This window comes from Sceloporus undulatus, chromosome 5 (assembly GCF_019175285.1).
Source record: "Sceloporus undulatus isolate JIND9_A2432 ecotype Alabama chromosome 5, SceUnd_v1.1, whole genome shotgun sequence".
Lineage (NCBI taxonomy): Eukaryota > Metazoa > Chordata > Lepidosauria > Squamata > Phrynosomatidae > Sceloporus > Sceloporus undulatus.
In genome coordinates, this window is record NC_056526.1 from 52,866,413 (window position 1) to 52,886,627 (window position 20,215).

General features: G+C 39.2%; 1 protein-coding gene across 14 annotated transcripts in view; it reads right to left on the reverse strand.

Moving 5' to 3' along the window:
* The window catches only part of NAV3 (neuron navigator 3), a 572,439-nt gene that overhangs the window by 275,387 nt on the left and 276,837 nt on the right, over window positions 1-20,215 (reverse strand). For 8 of the 14 annotated variants that reach the window (XM_042467936.1, XM_042467933.1, XM_042467932.1 and 5 more), the window contains exon 1: window positions 8,491-9,116. The exons of 3 other annotated variants lie outside the window; for them this stretch is intronic. In XM_042467936.1, the coding sequence (XP_042323870.1) occupies window positions 8,491-8,733 (243 nt within the window). In that variant the 5' untranslated portion in view covers window positions 8,734-9,116. Of the gene's footprint in view, window positions 1-8,490; window positions 9,124-20,215 lie in introns of those variants that run through there. 3 more of the 14 variants (XM_042467943.1, XM_042467937.1, XM_042467942.1) reach the window with 3 other exon arrangements.

Consider the following 20,215-nt stretch of genomic DNA (forward strand, 5'->3'; position numbering starts at 1 on the left):
TATTCTTTACCTCCGCCTAGATACATAAATGTCAGAATCAATTACAGTGGTACCCCGGGTTACGAATGTAATTCGTTCCGCGGCGCCATTCGTAACCCGAAAGATTTCGCTAGCCGAAAAAGCCATAGCCGCTAGCGCTGAAAGCCGCGATTTCGTGCGAAAAAGCGCCGAAAAGCACCAAAAAATTTTTCGTAAGCCGAAAAAAAACCGTAACCCGGAACAGTTTTTTCCTATTTAATTTTTTCGTATCCCGGAAATTTCGTAACGCGGTGATTTCGTATCCCGGGGTACCACTGTATTCTTCAACTCTGAGGTTTTTTTCTTTTTTTCTTTTTTTAAAAAACAGCTTACAAGTTAAACAGAATGCAAGTAATTTCCCACATCAGTGGTTCTAAATCAGTAGACTGGGCACAGGATTTTCATAACAATTATTAATAACAAATAATCATATCACATTTTGCAACTACTAATGTAATTTCTTTTTCCTCCCAACAATAATGCTGTAATGTTTATGCCCTTTAAACAGACTGTAAATGATATAAGAACAAAATTTCTGTAAACCTATAAAGGTGTTTTGCAGAAAAAGTAGAGTTTTTCTTTCTATCATGGTGAGGCCCAGGTTCTTTGGTAGAGTGATTGGTGGAACAGAACATACAAATGGTTGAAAATCACTTGCTTACACAGATACACAAGGTTATCATTATTAATACTATACTTCACCAGCTTTTCTCATGTTTTATACATTCAGGCTTGGAGACATGGTTATTAGTTGGCAGTTCTTCAGCCTTTGTACCCACAGACTCTATGATCCTGCTTAACCACTTCAGGATTAAGTTGCCTTTGATTTGACTTGCTTATTTTCCAAGCCCTCAAAACTTGGTTTATACAGTGCTTGCATAAGAGCCACCAGAAATCTTTAGGATTTACACAAGGGAATTATCTGCTTGCACTTACCAGACAAAACATTGTGAATTCCTTGACTGAGAATTTCAATATGTTATGCAATCTTTCAACAAATTTTCTCATTCCAATGAAAACATTTGAAAAGGCTAATGACCTATGAAACCATCACAGCAACTTAAAATTCACTGAGAGGACCCAACTGTTATGAACACTAGCAGCAGCTACTCTTGCCACAAAAGAGGACTAAGGAAAGACATGTTTCCCTGTAAACAGCAAAAATGTGAAGGCAAAAGTTGGTATGTACAGCAGACCTGCCAATGCTAAACTGTCCTACTTGGCCTCTATCCCATGGCTTTTTTGCCAAAATTTATTCCAAGGAGGTTTGTTACTGTCTTCTTCTTATGCTGAGAGAGTGTGACTTGCTCAAGGTCACGCAGTGGGTGTCCATGGTGAAGAAGGGGTTTGAATCCTGGCCTCCCAGAGTCTATGTCTAACATTCAAAATACTGCACCACACCAGCTCCCACATAGACAAATGATTGATATTTGTGGAACCATCCTCTCTCGTACTGACCTACCTGAAATATAAAATCAACATCATAAAAAAAATGCTCATGGCTTCATATTCAAAAAGTCTCTTACTTCTTATCTGTCTCAGAAGTTATAATACAGCAGTGAAACCATGAAATAATTTTGAGCATTTAATTATTCAGAAACAAGCTAATCCTAGAGCCTTAGCTTCCAAAATATATAATGTTTTATTAGACATTCACTACAATAATGTAGAAGGAATTACAGATATATGAGAGACAGACCATTATTATTATTATTATTATTATTATTATTATTATTATTCAAAGAAGTTCAAACTCCATATTGACTAATGGACCTATGAAGTTTGTATTTTCTAAGACCAGGGGACATCATCTTAAATTATTTCAAAGATTGCATTTAATTTTATTGTGGTTGACTTATATCAACAATATTATAAGCATTCAATGTTGAGTAGAATATAGCCAACTGAAAAGTTTCATGCATGACAGCATGTGACAGTTCTGCTCAGAGGCTTTTCAACAAAGGAAACATATTCACAAAGAAGATGTATACATTGCTCTAGAAATAAATTTATTGTCTGTTTAGGTTGTACATAATAGTAGATTGAAATATGAAATGCTATGTCATTTCCAGTTGCTTCTGTTAAGTGTTGTGAGTTTTCTGTAAAGCTTTTTATAATGTAAATGTATCAATGCATTTAAGACTTAAAAAATAATAAAAGTGTTTAAAAAAAAAAGATCTGATGAGAAGATTCTGCTTGTGATACCCCAGAGTGCTGTAGCACCACAGCATTTATGGCATGGATTTCTTGGTCATGACACCCCAGTTAGTTAACTTCCTTCTATTAGAGATCCACTAGTTGTTCCCCATATCCTTGTCCTTCACACAGCAATTAAAATGTATTTGTACAAGTTTGGCGGAATATGCAACTATATTCTTACTGATTACTCACTAATTCTTACATTCTTTCTACTGTTAATGTATTTCCCAGATGTTTGCAGACATGTGACTTTATGCATCCAAAATTGCTGATCTTAACTGTGTGATTTTTTTAACAATGTATGTTGTTATCTACCCTGAGCTCTTAAGAAAAAAAACACCACTTATTCTGCATATTATTTAGGAACGTAAAACAAACTGCAAGCACAGCATTTCCAAGCTAAGAAGGAGAAAGCATCTGGGGAGCCATGAAGTGATTTCTGCAGCTGTATTCCAAGTAAGACTTGGCAGTATACTAAAGTCTGGAAGCCAACAAAGGTGTCAGAAGTCTCCAGAATTCAGGAAGATGATACACAAAGGCCACAGAGGAAGCAGCTGGGTGGCAAAACCAAAACAACCTGTGCTGCATGTACTGACATGTGGAAAACCCAAATTTATCTTGGAATTCAAAGCACCTCAAGGCTATATAGAATGCACCATGGGTTTCCTATATGTCAGTCATAATACTTTTCTGATAAGAGAGGTTAACAACTGTAACAATTGCTAGAGTTGCGTTTCTAATTCACTTTAAATGCTGAACTAGAATCTGAAAGCAGCAGCCAAATATAAATGTAGACCAGATGATTAATTCAGATTTTCCATTATCTTTAACAGATAGAGTCATCATTTTCCCTCAAATATGAGAGTTCCCACATATCCAATTATATTCCATAATTGCCCAAACACAAGCAGATTTTTCTTGTATTTGGAAATTCTGACAAAGTATTCATTACACTTTGCATGAAATAATTTTTATCTGATTTGTGTCTCTGGAAACATTTCTAAAGGTATAAAAATATACACTAGAAATACCATGTGTTTAATGCATTTGCTAAAGTTACCAAGGCAGATAACTGAAACTTTGAGGAGCAATGTTGCAGAATACATATCTGCTCCTAATAACCTGGAAGATAAGTCTAATGGCAGGGCTGCATTCATAGTAGACGTTTGTTGTTGTTATTGTTGTTGTTGTGACCCTAGGATAAACCTATCATGAGGTTTTCTGGGGCTAAGATAGTGTGAAACACTAGTTTAGATCTAGAGCAATCTTCCTATGCCTCACTGCTAGAGTTGCACTTGATCATCAGAGGAATGGTATTAAAATTTGTTTTGGCTGAGATCTTCCTGAATACATGAGTATCCTGTACCCTGAGTATCCATGAGTACAACTTCAAAGCCAAGTGCCTGAATCCAACTAGTAATCCATCAAATCAGTTATGAATGATAAATCAACACTTATGTAGAGCCCATTAATTCAATAACTCTACTCTAGCTGAAACTACCAACAAGATTCAGGTCAAGATCTCTGAGGCTCAGTGCCAGAGATTCTGAACATCTCTCATAATTTGTCTTCTTGATAATAATGGCCATGAGTTCCCCAACCCTGCTCTGTGCAAAATAATTTAGTTGCCCATAATTTCTTCTTGCAAGGGCAAGGCAAAAAGAAGCAAGAATATTTTACTCTGGATATAGTTCCACTTCAAATTTTAACTGGTTTAGTAACCAGTCCCTTGTTTCAGGGAATTATAAAGAATTCTCCGCACCTTAACTTATAGAATCAATATATATTTGTAATGCTGGTATATATTTACAGTTGAACTTGTTACAGGAGTAAACTAATGCTACTGGAAAAGCAGGCACAAACACTGTATTACATTTAGAGCAAAAATTTTAATGAGTACAAGAGCCACTTGGAAAAGAATATTCAGTCACAGCAAAGGCTAATATTTTATACACAATTGCAACTCAACAGAACAATCTAAAATAGAGATCAGCCAAAGTATTTAAATTTGGCCAATTTGAAGCCATTGTACCAAATAACTACGGTCTCATTAAAACCAAGAGGATGACACTTTAGTCTTTAACCTTTTTTATGTAGATGTTCCATAGGTTTCAACAGGAATTGCATCAAATCAATGTGCTTAGGACAACAAATTAAGTTAAGAGTATTGGTTTATTGATCTGTAACCCAACATTTCCTCACCTCAAAAGCACATAAGGTCTGATTTCATTCAACAGTGTTAGTTGCTGCCCAATATTAGTTCCATATAAGAAAGACATTTGAAGACATGGCAGTTGGATTCAGACTTCCAGAAGCAAAATTCCACTCATGGAATGAGGCACTCTTGGATCTCACCTGAAGATATCATCCAGAGGTTTGGATGCCTGCCTCCTGCTTCTATTCACAGAAATTGTGGATCTGTCTCCATTCCATTCATGGAAGAGGCCCTTCTGTGAACAGAAAGGTTCCTCTGGCTCCCCCACAGGCCAGAAAGCTGCCTGTTAAAGGGACAATGGATAGTACCACACAAGGAAAATTGGAAGGTTAAACTGGTTAGAACCCAAGGTTATCCAGGACGTTAGGCACAATTTTGCAATTGGTTATCAGACAACGATGTGCACAAACAGCTTAGAGTCCAAACAGAAAGTGACGTGAATCAGGGAATAGGCATTTTCAGAAAAACACTGTGTTTTCATTTCCAGTTCATTCACGAATTTGCTGTGTTTGAGAAACTGCTGTAATCTGAAAACCATCTGCGGGATTCTCCCTGTTCCTCGATTTCCCATGGTTCCTTTGTTGTGCTGAGGAGAGGGAGGCAGCCTTGTTCTTAAAGGGACACACACACACACACACACACACTTACACACACTTCTTTCCCTCGCATGGCTGGTGTCCTCCTCCTGCAGCGTCTGAAAGGGAACAGCTGGTGAGAGAAGGCAGAGATGCAGCGAGGGAGAGGACGTTTTGGAATTCTTCCTGTACAGGAGGGAGAAATGGAGGATATGCCTTGGAAAAGGAGGGCATCTGGGAGTTTCAGCCCTTGCTGAAATAAGGCCGGTTTATGGACCAGCCACGTCCTCCTCTTTAGCGCAAGCACACATGCATGTGTATGTGTGTGGTTTGTGTTGTTTTATGGGAGTTTGCAAACGGAAAACCTCAGCCTTCTTCCTCTGAAACAGCTTCTGTGGCAAAGAGTATTTTCGTCCCTGGTTTCCCTTCCCTCTCTGGATCATGTGTGTGTATGAACTTGTGGAAATGATAGTTTTGACCATGCTCAAAAAATTATTTCCAAGATATCAACAGAATTTGTCTGCATCTGTCTGAAACCCAAATTCGCTTTCTACCCACTTTCTCACATAAGTAATGAGCTTTTAAACCATTGTTGTGCTCTGTGTGAAATAATCATTAGCAAATTTTCTTGCTTTTCTAGGATGCCAACACTTTAACCATTTTCAGGATGAAAGCACATAGGTCCTCATGTGATACACTCCTATGAAATGATGTGATGCAAAATACCACAATCAAAAGAACAGACAACCATAGTAATTCCAATGGTTCATCAAAACTTCATTAGGATTAGTTCATGGTGCAGAGGAACAATACATTTTGGGCTTGTAAAAATATGTTTTTGACTACACCTCCTACACCCAGAAATCAATTTCCATCCTGGCCATAACCATATTGGCTAGAGGAATATGGGGGTGATTGACCAAAGAAAGTAAATTTTCTAAGCTCATATGGTATTCTTGAACTCTGTAAAGCACCTTATGATTCAGTCCCACTATACACCACTCAATGAGATTTGTAAGCAATAGTTGTGAGATCCACCAATATAACCTGGGGATGCAAACAAACAAGTGTCACTTGAATAATGGTATGAAGGAACTCTCACAAACTGACCAAACAGTGGTTGTTAGGGTTGGTGGAGGTGTACCTCATTGCACAATATATGTGAAAAATTAGTTACAGTCCAGAAAATGTTAACAGTTTAAATATCTCAAAGACACCAGATCCTATCTTATCTTGAAAGGTAAGAAGAGTCAGCTTTGGTTAGTACTTGAACAGGAGACCACCAACAAATACTAAGTGTTTTAGGCTACACTCCAAAGGAAGAAACTGACAAATCCACCACTGAGTATTCATTGCCTAAAAACCCCAATGAAATTCATGGGCTCACTTTCAGTCAACAGGTGACATGAAGGCATGTGTGCACATGCACGCACACACATACACACACATTTCATTAAGAATAACATGGCCTAAGCATGTGTTGATCTATTAAGATTATGTATTCTTTTCAATTATTTTTTGTGCCTTAGGCAGAAATATTTTATATATTAGCAATAAAAAATGAAACTACTTTAATTACTGTTCATTTTTTTTTAAAAGTGAGGAAACTGGAATTGTCCTTTTTTAATCAGTGCTCTTCCCATCTTGACAAATGACAATGTTCAGAACTGAAACAGTTTCCCCATGGTAACCTGGGAAGATATGATATTAAAGAAAACATTCTTTACCCTTTTCATTTATCAAGAAGTATGCAGGATTCGAACATAGCTAAAATTCAACATATGTACTCCATTATGTGTATGCAAAGGTTTTGGTTCGATCAAAACTTTTGTTCAGTGTAAACTCACATATCCTCCCACCCTGAGGCCTTGCCATTCACCAACAGACCAACACAGACATTAACAACATGTAAACACTTCCTCTCAACCAAGGGTCACACAGTATATATACCCCATTCATGTCCATGCCATCATTCTCTAAAGATGCCAGCCACAGAAGCAGGTGAAACCTCACAAATAAATTCTTCCAGAACACAGCCAAATAACCCAAAAACCCCACAAAAATTGTAATTTTTTTGTTGTTTTTATCCATTAAAAAAAATCCTGATATCAATACAGAGCCTTGCAGAGGGAATATGGATATGGCAAAAATCTGTTATGTCAAGACTTTTAGCATAAGCAAGCAACGTATCCCACACTTCACATACAGTCTGTGGAAGAACTATTGTGCCATTCAGAAGAGATCCATTCATTTCCCAATGAACATCCTACTTTCACAAGCAGTTGTCCTTAACCTTAACTGAAAGGTCCCTCATCTTATACCATCAGATGAACTTCAAAATGAGGCAGTGACACAAAACTATTTGTAATTTGTAATCTATTTGTAATAGTAGTCTATGGCCCCGTACAGACAGGCCAAAATATAGTTGCTTCAGCTCATTTTGGAGGTATGCTGTTTAAATTATGCATGCATCCTAAGATTCCAGAAGCCACATCAAAGCCATGCTCCACTCCTAAGAATTGGAGTGTGGCTTTGGTGCATCTTCCAGACTCTTAGGATGCATGCATCATTTAAACAGAATACCTCCAAACTGACCCGAAGCAGCTTTATTTTGGCCTCTCCGTATGGGGCCATAGATTACTATTTGTAATCATCTGTCAATCTATAGCGCCACCTTGAATTTCATAGGATTTTCTTAGGCAAGGTGGTTTTGCCAGTTTCTTCTCCTGAAATATAACCACACCTGGTATTTGTACCAAGAGTTTTTAAAAGAAAATAACAAATGCTTCTTTCTATACTTCTTCAAACAAACAGGACTTTAAAAAAGAAATCAAGGATGTGCAGAGTGCTGAATTGCAGAAAGCATAATATTCTGCTAAAATATTCTAAGAGGACTTATAAATATTTAAGATTCTCAGTTAATAAAGTGAATGCTTTTGTTTTGATATTCAAACTATATTGCTATGAAAAAAAGTGTTTAACTATTAAAAATACCCAATAATCAGTGCATCCTGGACCTACTGGAAGTACAAACTGCAAAAGATTGTGCAGTCTCTTATTGGTAAATATTTTATAGCATATCTGGGGTCCCCCCCACAGATTTTTGGAAAACATCTAGCTGTACAGGCTCAGAAACATACAAAAAATATCAAGAGTGTTTGTTGTTGTTCTTCAGTCTGCAAGCACTTCCCTCTGGGAATCAGGGTGAGCGTGGGAACTATGTGTTTCTTAAAATAAAGTACACATACACGAGCCAAATGTCAATATTTCCTTAACCGCTGTCATTTCACAGCTCTGCATATCTGAGACACTGCATGAGATAGAAAACAACACACTGAATAAAGGAAAATAGTTTACTCTCTCCCCCATCTAGCTCACTGTGTGTCTTGCATATACAATTCTCACACCCACCAAAATATTAGACAAGTATAAGTAGGTCATTCTCTTCAAAGTTCATCTCTGCAGGTAAAGTTCAGAACTAACCTTGCTATCCTCTGTCTCCTTGGTTTTTCCTTGGAGTGCTTTGACTTCTTCAAAATCACAGGCAGATTTTAATGCAAACTGACAAGAAAGCATTGAGCTCTCTGCCCTAGGAAGCTCCAGAGACTTTGATGAATATTGCTGTGACCCACTCGTGCCAAGATTTGGTATCGGATGGGCAGTATGAACAGGCTTTGACCCTATAGGTGGCTGTCTTAGCTTTGAGGCAACACCAAGGACAGGCATGACTTTTATAGATGTTTCCACTTTCTGCCAAAAAATGAGGAAAATTGCTTCTCTGACCTCAGCTGGGTAGACTTGAGCTTCAGCAGATTCCAGAATAAATGCTTCTAACAAAAGTTACAGTCATCTTTTGAAAATTTTAAAAACAATATAACGGATTTTCACGAAGAGGCAGCAAGTCTTTTCCTTCATCCCTGTTCTTTGCTCTCCAGCAGAAACAGTTCTGAGTGAGTCAGTGCTGTGTAAGACTAAACTCTTCTTAGGGCGTGAACTTTCCTTGAAGGTAACTGCTACAAAGCCGCCTGTCTAGGATTAAAGAGCTCATAAATTTGCTGTTTCGTCTTCTTACACCCTTAGATTGCTGTGCATTAGCAGAATGAAAGAGAGGAGATCAGAAGAAAGCAACATCCTCAACTGTACAGCACTGAATCTACACTGGAAACAGACCTTTTCCTGATTACATAAATACCCAACCCACATCTTTTAAAAAATCATTTTGGAAGGGTGGGGGGAAGAGAGAATTAAATCTCAGTGATGGCCAAAGCAAGCAGCTGTTGGAAGTGTTTCTAGCCGGAAACAATCATAGCAATGAAGCCGTTTGTCCCATATCCAGCCATTTTTCATTGCTGACAGCCATAAACTACACTACTTCATTCCATGTTCTTCCCATGAAATCAGATTAAATTCACATGGACAAGTAACAGATACTGAATCTCTGTATTGATGTTATATATGCCTTTGCCATGATAAATCCATACACACACACACACACACACACACACACACAGAAAAAGGTAACAGGAAGCAAAAGTATATGCATCATTATAGATGTTGCCCTGCTAAATTTCAAAAATATTTGATTTGGATTTTCTATGCAGCTTAACAACTGTTTTGACTAGATGCATAAACATTCCAGAATGTGTGATATTTTGACATTTGCTCATCTTAAGTATATATAACTGTTTTATTGGTAGAAGGTGTGGAAGAATTATTTATCAAGCAGGATGAGCAACATCATGACTAATCTTTTATTGTAAAATATGGTTGGAGCAATTCCACTGACTCAGTTCAAAATTCCCCTAGAACAACTAGCTTAGAGCTTTGAAACTACAAAACTAGAATTGAAAATAAATATGATTACAATTTACCAATGTTATGCTCATACAGAGATAGAGTGTTAAGCAGACCTCCAGTAATTGTGATGACTTGTATACACACCAGGTTAGAGATTTGACTAGGAATCTTGGAAGCTCTGAATTCAAGAACCATTTCCGGTATGGATTACTGTGATAATTTATTTCTATCACTATCTTTCAGTCTTAGTTCATCATGGGGAAAGCACTAGTCTACTATGGATGACTACAGGGAGATTATCATAAAGGTACTTGAGAAGCAGAAGCTCACCTACAGTAGACTAAGTGAAATGAATGGGACTTGCAGTCTTTATTTGTCATCCACTTGACCTTGAATTTTTAGTCCAAAACACACTGCAAAAATAATCTAGTTTGAGTCTGCTTTAACTGTCCTGGTTCAATGCTATGGAATTCTTGGAAATGTAGTTTTGTGAGACATTTAGCCTTCTCTGTCAGAGATCTCTGTTACCGCAATAAACTACAATTCCCAGGATTCCCTAGCACTGAGCCGGGGCAGTTAAAGTGGTCTCAAACTGGATAATTTCTGCAGTGTGTCTTGTACCATAGTGACCCTATGAATGAGAGACCTCCGAGACCTCCAGTCATCAACAGCCCTACTCAGGTATTGTAAACTCAGTGTTATGGCTTCCTTTATTCAGTCAATCCACCTTTAATGTGGTCCTCTTTTAAACTTAACTTCCACTTTGCCAAGCATTATTGTCTTTTCCAGTGAGTCACATTATTTCATGATATGTCTGAAGTACAACAGGCTCAGTTTAGTCATCTAAGTGTCTAGTGAGCCTTTGAAACTGATTCATTTCCCATTCATTTTTCTTTTTAGGGGCCAAACAGATGGCCCAGAAAAGCTGGCTTCTGGTGGCTTGGGGGTGTGGTGTTTTGATGCCTCACACCCCCAAGATGCCCAGAAGCTACCCAGTCATTCAGATGGGGGTGGCTTCAAGCCGCTCCAGGGTGTGTGATGTTTTGATGCCACATGCCCCAGAATGCCCCCTAGGCTTACAGCTGGAGTGCCTAAGGCAGCCCTTTACTGGACCAAATAGGAGCGGATCTTTTCAGCTCCTATTTGGGCTGGTGTCAGGACAAATTGGTGCTGTGGTTGTGTGGTTGTTATGGCACCAGGGTGAGCAGCTCTGGGGTGGCCCTCATCCAACCTAATAATCTATGATATGTAAAGAACTCTCCTCCGGCATCACATTTCAAATGTGTTGATTTTCTTCGTATCAGCTTTTTTAACTGCCCAGCCTTCACATCATTAGATAAAAATTAGTAATGGTTAACCCCAATTTGTCTTAGGTGCCACTGAATTCAGTGGATGTAATCTAGATAGCACTAACATTGGATTAACTTGACTGAAGCAAAAAAGAGCATGAACACATTGCCTGTAAATCTATTTTGTTTACACCACATAATATGTATTACTGCCAAGCCTTAGATGTGCAGGATCTTTAGTGTCTGGTCTAATTTATACATATTACAGTTTTCCTCATGTACAAAGAGGCTTCTAGAGTGCAGCATCATAGAGTTGAGCTTCAATTTAGCATGCATCCACAAAACCAACTATGGGTGTGGTGCCCTCTTCCCAGCTGCATAAGGAAACAATCAGCTGGCCAGGGCGTAAAAGTCTCCAGATTTGGCCTTTGACAAGGAAATTGTGGGAACTGGGCAGTTTTAATGTGAGAATTACTAATTGCAAAACAAGAATGAAGAAGATGGTAGCCATCTGCAAAGCAGCTGGGTAGCTAGAACACAGGCAAGGATAAGGCAGCTGGAAGACATCTGTAAAGAAACTGGTCAAAAGGCAGGCCATAGATGGACACACATAGCTTTTGCAGGAGCTCTTCAGAACTAAGGAAAGACTGGAACATAAAATGAGGAATCAGCAGAAAGCCAATCCAGATTTTTGAGTGTGCTCTTAAAAACACATTACATGGCTCAGGAAACTGCATAAGTTTAACCAGTTCCACCCACATTAATACGATGGCTAAAACATAGTAACATGCTTAGTTTCACCTGATCTTTGTGAAAATTTGGCCACCTTAATTTAATTTGCATGATTTGTCTCAAGTATTTCCTGAGCTGCACTAACTCCAGTTTGCAGAAATTAAGCAGATGCCATAGATTAAAATAATGATAGTGATCTAGAAAATGATTAACTGTTTTCAAGAGGGTTCCTATGTTAGTCTACTGCAACAGAAACAAGTTTCAGCACTATAATATTAATGGACTTTTTCAGACATGCAAAAGAGATGGGAGCATAGCGCAATGTTCCTGTCAGTGTCGCACGATTTGGTGAAGATTTTCAGATGATGTCACGCAGAGTCACAATAATCCTGCCATTATCCCATGAAGAAAAAGAAGTTTCCCATTGAAAATTTCCAGAATGTGCAAATCTCTTTATAAGTTTGATAGAAAGATTAAAAATTCAGTTAAAGAAAAAGTGAGACTGTCACATTACATCTATCCCTATTTTCGAACCCACAGTGTCTAGGTAAAACAAAACAAAACTTCTGTTGAGATATGAAATATTTGCATTTAAAATTTTCTGTTTAAATGTGACTCAGATGCTTCACTACTATTCCAAAAGCAGAACATTCATAACTTGAGAGAAACTTCTACATAATTAAATAAGCTGTGGCACCATTTTGAGAATAAATATTCATAGCATCTGGAAAGTATTCCATACTACCCTTCTGCTCTTGTGTGATCTGTACTCTTTATGCTTTTTCACCATTCAATCAAATTAGTAGCATGTACTATATTTGTAGAATAACAGTGTGGTGTAGTGGTTCCAACACTGAACTACAACTTTGGAGATTGGGGTCCCTAGGCCATGGGAACCAACTGGGTGACCATGGATGACTCACTCACTCTCAAGCCCAGAAAACACCATGACAGGGTGATTTTAGGATTGCCATGTCAGAAATAACTTGAAGGCACACAACAAACTGTATTTGCACCTAAAAAATATATGTGTAGACTTTTTGATTGGTATAATGATGTCCTTTTTTTTCTGGAATACTGCAATTTTGATACAACAGTCTGGGCAGGATCTTTGTGTACATATTGACCGTTTCCCACAACAGAGTCCATCATGTCCCCATATGTTATACATGCTCACTGTGTGGATCGGGCCATTATAGGGAATTCCTGAGCTATGTGTACTTTTCATTCTTCATTTAATTTGCTCCACTCTGTTCAGTAAAGGAATGGTCGTGACTATGGGGCCACTTTGCTGCTTCCTTACCACACTGAACAAATATACCTTACTTTTTCTATCAAATGTTGATGGGCACAAAATGAGATTAAAAAGCAGTTTCAGATTAAGTGTAAGCTCCTCTAGCTATCTCTACTACTTTCCAGCCACCTACTCATCATTATTATCATTTTTTTAAAAATGAACCTGGAGACAAATTTATTGATTATCTGCCAAGAAACTGGGAGGTGGCAATATAATGCTTTCATGTTCTAGAAAGGGATTTTTCTCTCCAATAATATTGACTCTGAGCTCTTTGATGCTGATCAGTTTTTGTTACTGTGGGTTGGGTTCAGAGTTTCAAAAATCACAGCTATGCTGGCATTCATTTCTAGACTACAGTACAGAAAATTACTCCATAAGGTTCCTATTCGTATTTAAAAGGGGGGCAGAAAGCAGAAACATCTGTTGTAGTCATGAACAGTCTTGGCCAACTTTAGCAGCAACAGTTGGATACTTTGAAGTCAATCAGCTTTGCTATCACCAACAGATATTCTTACAATCACTGGAAATTCCTTACACAGAAGGATTGCAAGTCAAGTCATACAAAATTACATACAAAACAACAGGTGAGGGAAACCATTTGTGCTTATTGAAAAGGGGAAAGGATTGAGACAGTTCAACAGTCTAGTACAGATGCAGAATAGTTCAACTTACTTTAACAGTATGACCCTTGGAGACATGCAATTATGATTTCATGGAGTTACAAATGGGTGAAAATCGAGAGGATAGGAATGAATTTTGAATTGAAGAAGATTTAGTACTAGGTCAAATGTTAATTGCTGGATTTATGTCTGTCTCTCTGTGGAAACTACCCCTGGGTATGTAGAGCAATAGAAAGTTTAATCCATGAGCCAGAATTTATATAGGTCCAGAATATTTATGTGTTTCTATTTGCAGTGACAAAAAAGTAGACACTGCTACAAAATCACAAAGATGTATTTCTGCTGAACTCCATGCAAGCACAGAAGTACAAATGATCACACTGAAAACACATGCTAAAAATGATCCGTATGTTAAACGATAAGTTCTAAACAATAGAAAGAACATCTTAAAGGCAACACCATTCTATAAAGGTAAGGCAGTACTTTGTGTTTGAATGAATAATGCATCCACTATTGTACAGAACTGCTTTGGAAAGATCTGAGAACTGCCTGAATTGAAGCAGGATTGGTCTAAAGCAGACTATCACTAAACCTGAATGCATGTGTGGTGTATGTCCTTCATGTTGCCTGTTGACTCATGGTGACTCCATGAATTTCATAAATTATTAACAGTTTAAATGTAGAGGGACTGAATGATACTGACAGTGTGTCATCAAAAACTGCTATGTGGCTTCCCAAGCATTACAATAAACAAAACATCAGCTATGGAGAGTGGAGAGACATGGGTGTAATCCCATTGTATCCTCCTTCACCATGTACAGATGAGAGAGCTGGATTGTGAAGAGAGTGGATAGAAAGAAAATCAACTTATTTGAGGTGTGCTGGAAAAGAGTACTGATAATACTTTGGATGTCTAAGAAGTCAAATAAATGGGTCCTTGAGTAGACCAAGCCTGAACTCTCCCAGGAACCCCAAATGATTAAATTGAGCCTGTCATACTTTGGCCTCCTAACAAGAAGGCATGACTCACTAGAAAAGACAATAATGCTAGGAAAGGTAGGAGGTGGTAGGAAGAGAGGTAAGACCACACACCAGATGAATCAGCTCAGTTAGGGAAGTCATGGGCCAGAATCTACAAGATATAAGCAGAGCAATGGAGGACAGGGGGGATTGGAGATGTCTCATTCACAGGGTTGCCATGAGTTGAGGTTTACTTGAGGGCAGCTAACAACAACAACAAGTTAACAGGCTTTTGGGCAATTTAACTGATAATGGGTGTTATCACAAAGGAGTCCATAGGAAGATATAGGAACAATTCCAGTGGGACAGGTGAGGAATTAGCTAGTTTCTAGCTATGATGATAGAAATTTGAAGACTGTAGGAAAATTTCATTTGAGTGAGCAGAATTCTTATTTGGCAGTCTATGTTTTCATTCCCTTCTCCTGGGAATGAAACCAGGTCATGATCCCTAGTAATTTAGACTTTGGTGGAAAGTCAAGTTGTAACTCCTCAGCAGATCTCAGTACTTGAAGAGTAGTATAGAGAGAAAGGCATTCCTCCAGGTATGACATTTCAATCTATTTTTGGCTTTAAATGTATTCACCAACCTTTTGAATTAAGTTCAGATGTCTACTGGCACAACAACACAGCCACATCATAACAACAATATCAACAACAACAGCAACACATTCTGTTTCTAAATATTTATTTTTTCTCAAGGACAACTATCAGTGAAAATTTCATCTAATTTTACCAAGAGGTCCCCAGCCTTTTTAGGGAAAAAAAATCATAAGAACTCAGCCCTGTACTCATTTCCTTGAAGTTTGACTGTTATAATTTTCCCCTGTATAATTATTATGCCGCTAATTTCCATTAATTTCTGATAAACTTTTTAAAAGCCATGGTTCTTTTGTTGATATCTAATGAGAGTCAAAGGGAGACATAAATAATTGGATTTCTGAATTGAGATTGGAGCTTACTATAATCAATCACTGTTGAACTACATTGTTTTCACAGTCTCTAAATCTAGGGTCTTGTGGCCATTGTATACCCTAATTCATAGTTCTCATCCAATTCCCACTAGTGCTTTGGGCCACAATCCTATACATTTATCAATAAAGATAGTTTGAAAACTGAACAGCTTTGCAATTGAAACAGGAACTCTGCCTGTGTAAGTGTCTTTTTTCTATATGGCTATGTAGTTCTGGCTAGTGGACAGAGTTCTCAAAGCAGTATTCTCAGAGAAGCATCCTCTGCACACTATGCTTGGTCAAAAAGCATGAAAGCGAATACTTGCTTGTTTTTATCCCATGGATTGACAAAATGTAGCTTGCGTGATGCCTGTATCATCCTAGCTCTCTTTTGTAATTCCATAGATTTTTTTCTTAAATAGACATCACTGTTTGCTAGCAAAATGTGGCAGCAAATTATTAAGTGTACCATAGTAAATGAGGAAAAGAATGATATTAAATATCTTATTTACTATGGCCTGTTACAGACTGCCAAAATAAAGCTGCTTCGGGACTCTTTGGAGGTATGCTATTTAAATGATGCATGGGTCCTAAGAGTCCGAAGGTCACGCCAAAGCCATACTCCATTCCTAAGCACTGGAGTGCAGCTTTGGTGCAGCTTCCAGATTCTTAGGGTGCATGCATCATTTAAACAGCAAACCTCCAAAGAGACCCGAAGCAGCTTTATTTTGGCAGTCTGTAACAGGCCTATATATACAATGGGACAGTCCATTTCAAAGTCAGTATCATTTTAAAGTACAGTGCGCCCGTGCCATACGCGGGCGTGCCATACGCGGCCTTGAGCATACGCACTCAAGCCATGGGGCACGCGCGGGGCGGAAGGGGCGGCACGTCCCATTCAATTGAATGGGCGCACGCGCCCATTGTGCCCTGTGTGCGCCCGCGCCACCGCGCCGCCACGCACGAGCCCCATTGTTTCCAATGGGGCTCAAGCATAGGTGGAATTCGCCTTACGCAGAGGGATCTGGAACGGATCCCCCGCGTAAGGCGAGGACGGACTGCAATGCTTGTTTTTATAGAAATATAAATTGAATAACAACAATCAATCAGTCATGAGAGGAGACTGTTAAATATGAACTGTATAATGTATATACAGTTGGCCCTCTATACCCACAGATTATTTCTCCATAGATTCATTCATCACAGCTTAGAAAATATTCCAAAAAATATAAATTCCAAAAAAGGAAACCTTTATTTTGCCCTATAATGGACACAATTTTACAGTGCCATTGTATGTAATGGGACTTGAGCATTCATAGATTTTGGTATCCATGGGGGTCCTGGAACCAAACCCTGGCAGGATACAAACCGCCATTTAGTACGTATACAATACGTACTAGGGTTAGGAAGGGGCGGTGCTCCGCACCACTAACTATACGTACAAGATGGCGGCGCCCCTTCTACATGGGCGCCGCCATCTTTACGTACTGGACGCACAGCGTCCAGACGTGTCGCGGCGCCTATGACGTCGCGAGTCCGCGCCAGGCGCCTCGCGACGTCATTGAGGCGCCGCAAAAAGAAGCTCCGAAATGGAGCTTCTTTTTTGCTCCGCGCGGGAGTCGCGCGGTTTGGCTGCTGCGGCTCCCGCGCGGAGCAAATGGTCTGTACCCCGCCTATGAGCCCCTTGTTCTTTCACTTTTATTTGTTAGTAATGAAATTGAACTATAAAAATAACATATAAATGGAAAAGTACTCTGTTTTATGGGGTTTTTTTTTTAATTGTAAAGGTCCACTAAACTCCACATTTTCCCCTTGGCCTATGTCCATTAGGTGTATGGGCCTCATCAACTTATCCAGCTTGCAGTCCATGGCACTGCAGAAGTTATTCACTCTTGTTTTACTTTCTTGAAGAACTCTATATGCTCTTTTATTACTTAACTCTGTTAAGATCACAATACCACCCCATGCATACTTTACCATTTGTCTGTCTTTGATCTTTATGCATTATAGATAGGAATTAAAACTAATAGAAGTTTGAACTTAAGACTACTATTTATACCATTTGTATAGACTGGATGAAAAGTATAGATGATTCAATATATTTTTGTGAAAGTTTCATTCATCTCTGTCTCTTAGCAAGGTGAATTGCAGCTAGACCTGGTGTGTGTGTGTGTGTGTGTGTCAGATACTCTTAGGGTACCTCGTTGTTGTTTTTTTTTTTAGGATAGAGCTTTTGGGAAATACATAAGACTTCCATAAAAGAGCTACTCTGAAAGATTACACCATTTGGTCCCCAAACCACTCATCAAAACTTGCTGTGGGACAGGGGGCCTCTTTGTTGGCCTCTATGAAAGTAGATCAGCCTGACTGGCCAAGCATTGTCATATGATGGGGCAAACACTGAGGCTATTTAAGCTTTTCGCCCCTCGTGATGTGTATTCATTTCTGCAACCCACCCACCCTCTCACAGTGTAGTATAAGCACTGCTGGTTGTCTCAGGGATGAGTAGTATTTTCCCCCTCCTTAACTGTTTTTTGTTTGTTTGGGGGGGGGGGGGGGTTGCCTACCACATACTGTATCTGTTGGGAGTTGGATACCTGACTTGAGATGGTGTTGGCAGGTAGCGGGGGAGGGAGAGATATTAGGTTGGTGTACCCCTTGGTACCCCACTATGGGGGACTGGAACTGCCTCCATGGGACACAAGACTGGGAGGTGTGAAAAGGAGACTGCCCTCACAGGGTTCGGGGGGTGGGAGCCCTCCAGGGTTTGGCCTTCCAAAGATGACCAGCCGATGTAGCAATCAGTCTCTTTGGACTGTATTTGGGATATCACCCAAGGATAGCTGGGGAGTTGTCCAAGGTTGACGTCTGGGCCTTGTTTAAGCCAACTAATCGTGTCTGGTCTCGTTCTTTCTGGTTGGTCAACAAGGATAATGCCTTCATTTTTAGGAATAGTTCATCCATCACTGAAGTATCATAGAAACTACATTCATATGGTGGATCTGCAGCCATTTTAAGAAAACCTTGCACAAATTATATGATTTCTTTTCAGATCAGCATCATCCCCGCTGATCCAAAGTCAGACTCAGGCTGTGCCAGTCTTATAATCCACGTGTACCTTTTTAGAAACAGTATCAAGTGATATTAGAATTGAAACCTTTTCTTGCATTTAAACTGCCAATATCTGCCCCCTGTTGTATGGTATTTAGTTTTCAGATTTTATTTAAATATGTTCCCACCATCCTCTTTATATGAAATTAGAAAGTTCCTTATAGCAACTAATTATTTGACATTCCAGTGGCACCTTCAACGTTTATTTGTACACTGATACTTACGGAAGTTATTCTATAACAACTTAGAAGTTAATTTAAATTGCATATTTTTTCTCCACTTCAGACACAAACATGTGGAAACCCCATCCAAAAGCCCTGTGGATTTCCACATCACCTGAAGAAAAGCTGACCAAGCAAATAAAGGGGGCCCACTCAAGTCAATTTCTAACAGTCAGAAGAGTTAAACATTTGATTTACTTCCTTTTCTCCTGGCAATACAACAGAGAAAAAGATCAAAGAATTCCAAGGTTCTCCACCTAGTTGCTGCTCCTTAATTAGAAAGTAGTATTTAACCTATTTCTATATCCAAGAGAAAGGAAGGAAGATCCATATGCTCACCTCATCTTGTACCTTGCATCTTCTGTCAAACACATGTTAATATTTGTTTGAAGATTTTATTTTGGAACACATTTTTGGATGAAAGCAGAAACTATTTTTAGGATTTAACATACTGCTTGGGACCCCATGAAAAGAAGTTTTTGCCTACAATGCTGGAGAGCCAGCATGTGAGAGGAACAATCAGGCCACTTCACCACCCCAGGACAGAGTTTGTAACATCTTGCTGCCTGCCTGCCTGCCTGCCTGCTTGCTATTGGACTCACTTGGAGGACTGTTGCCTGTGAGAAACTGCTCTTTGCAGAATCCAAGCTCTAAGCACCTAGTTCAGTGGTGACAAATCTATGGCATGCATGCCAGAGAGGGCACTCAGAGCCCTCTCTGTGGGCACACGTGCCATTGTGTTCACCAGAGTTTGTTTCTAGAAAGCCAGAGGAGCGTGGCACTTTGCCATAAATAAGTGGGTTTTGGGTTGCAGTTTGGGCATTCGGTCTCTAAAAGGTTTGCCATCACTGACCTAGTCAATTAGTGTTTAAATAGCCTGGAAGGACCACCTACCCCTTGACAAGGGCATAAAAGCTAGATGCCTGTTAGGACTGCGGGGAGCCAGCACACTAGAGGAACAACCAGACCACTCCACTACCCCAGAACAGAGTTTGTAATATCTTACTCTCTGCCTGCCTTCTGTTGCTAGCCTCATCTGTAATATTGAAACAACTTGCCTATTAGCAGTTGAATATGTGCTATAAGGAGGGCAGGGGAGGGAATGTAACCCAGGGAGAAGCCATTATAACATTAATGGGCAGGGGAGATATGGCATGGGGAGTCAGTGCTT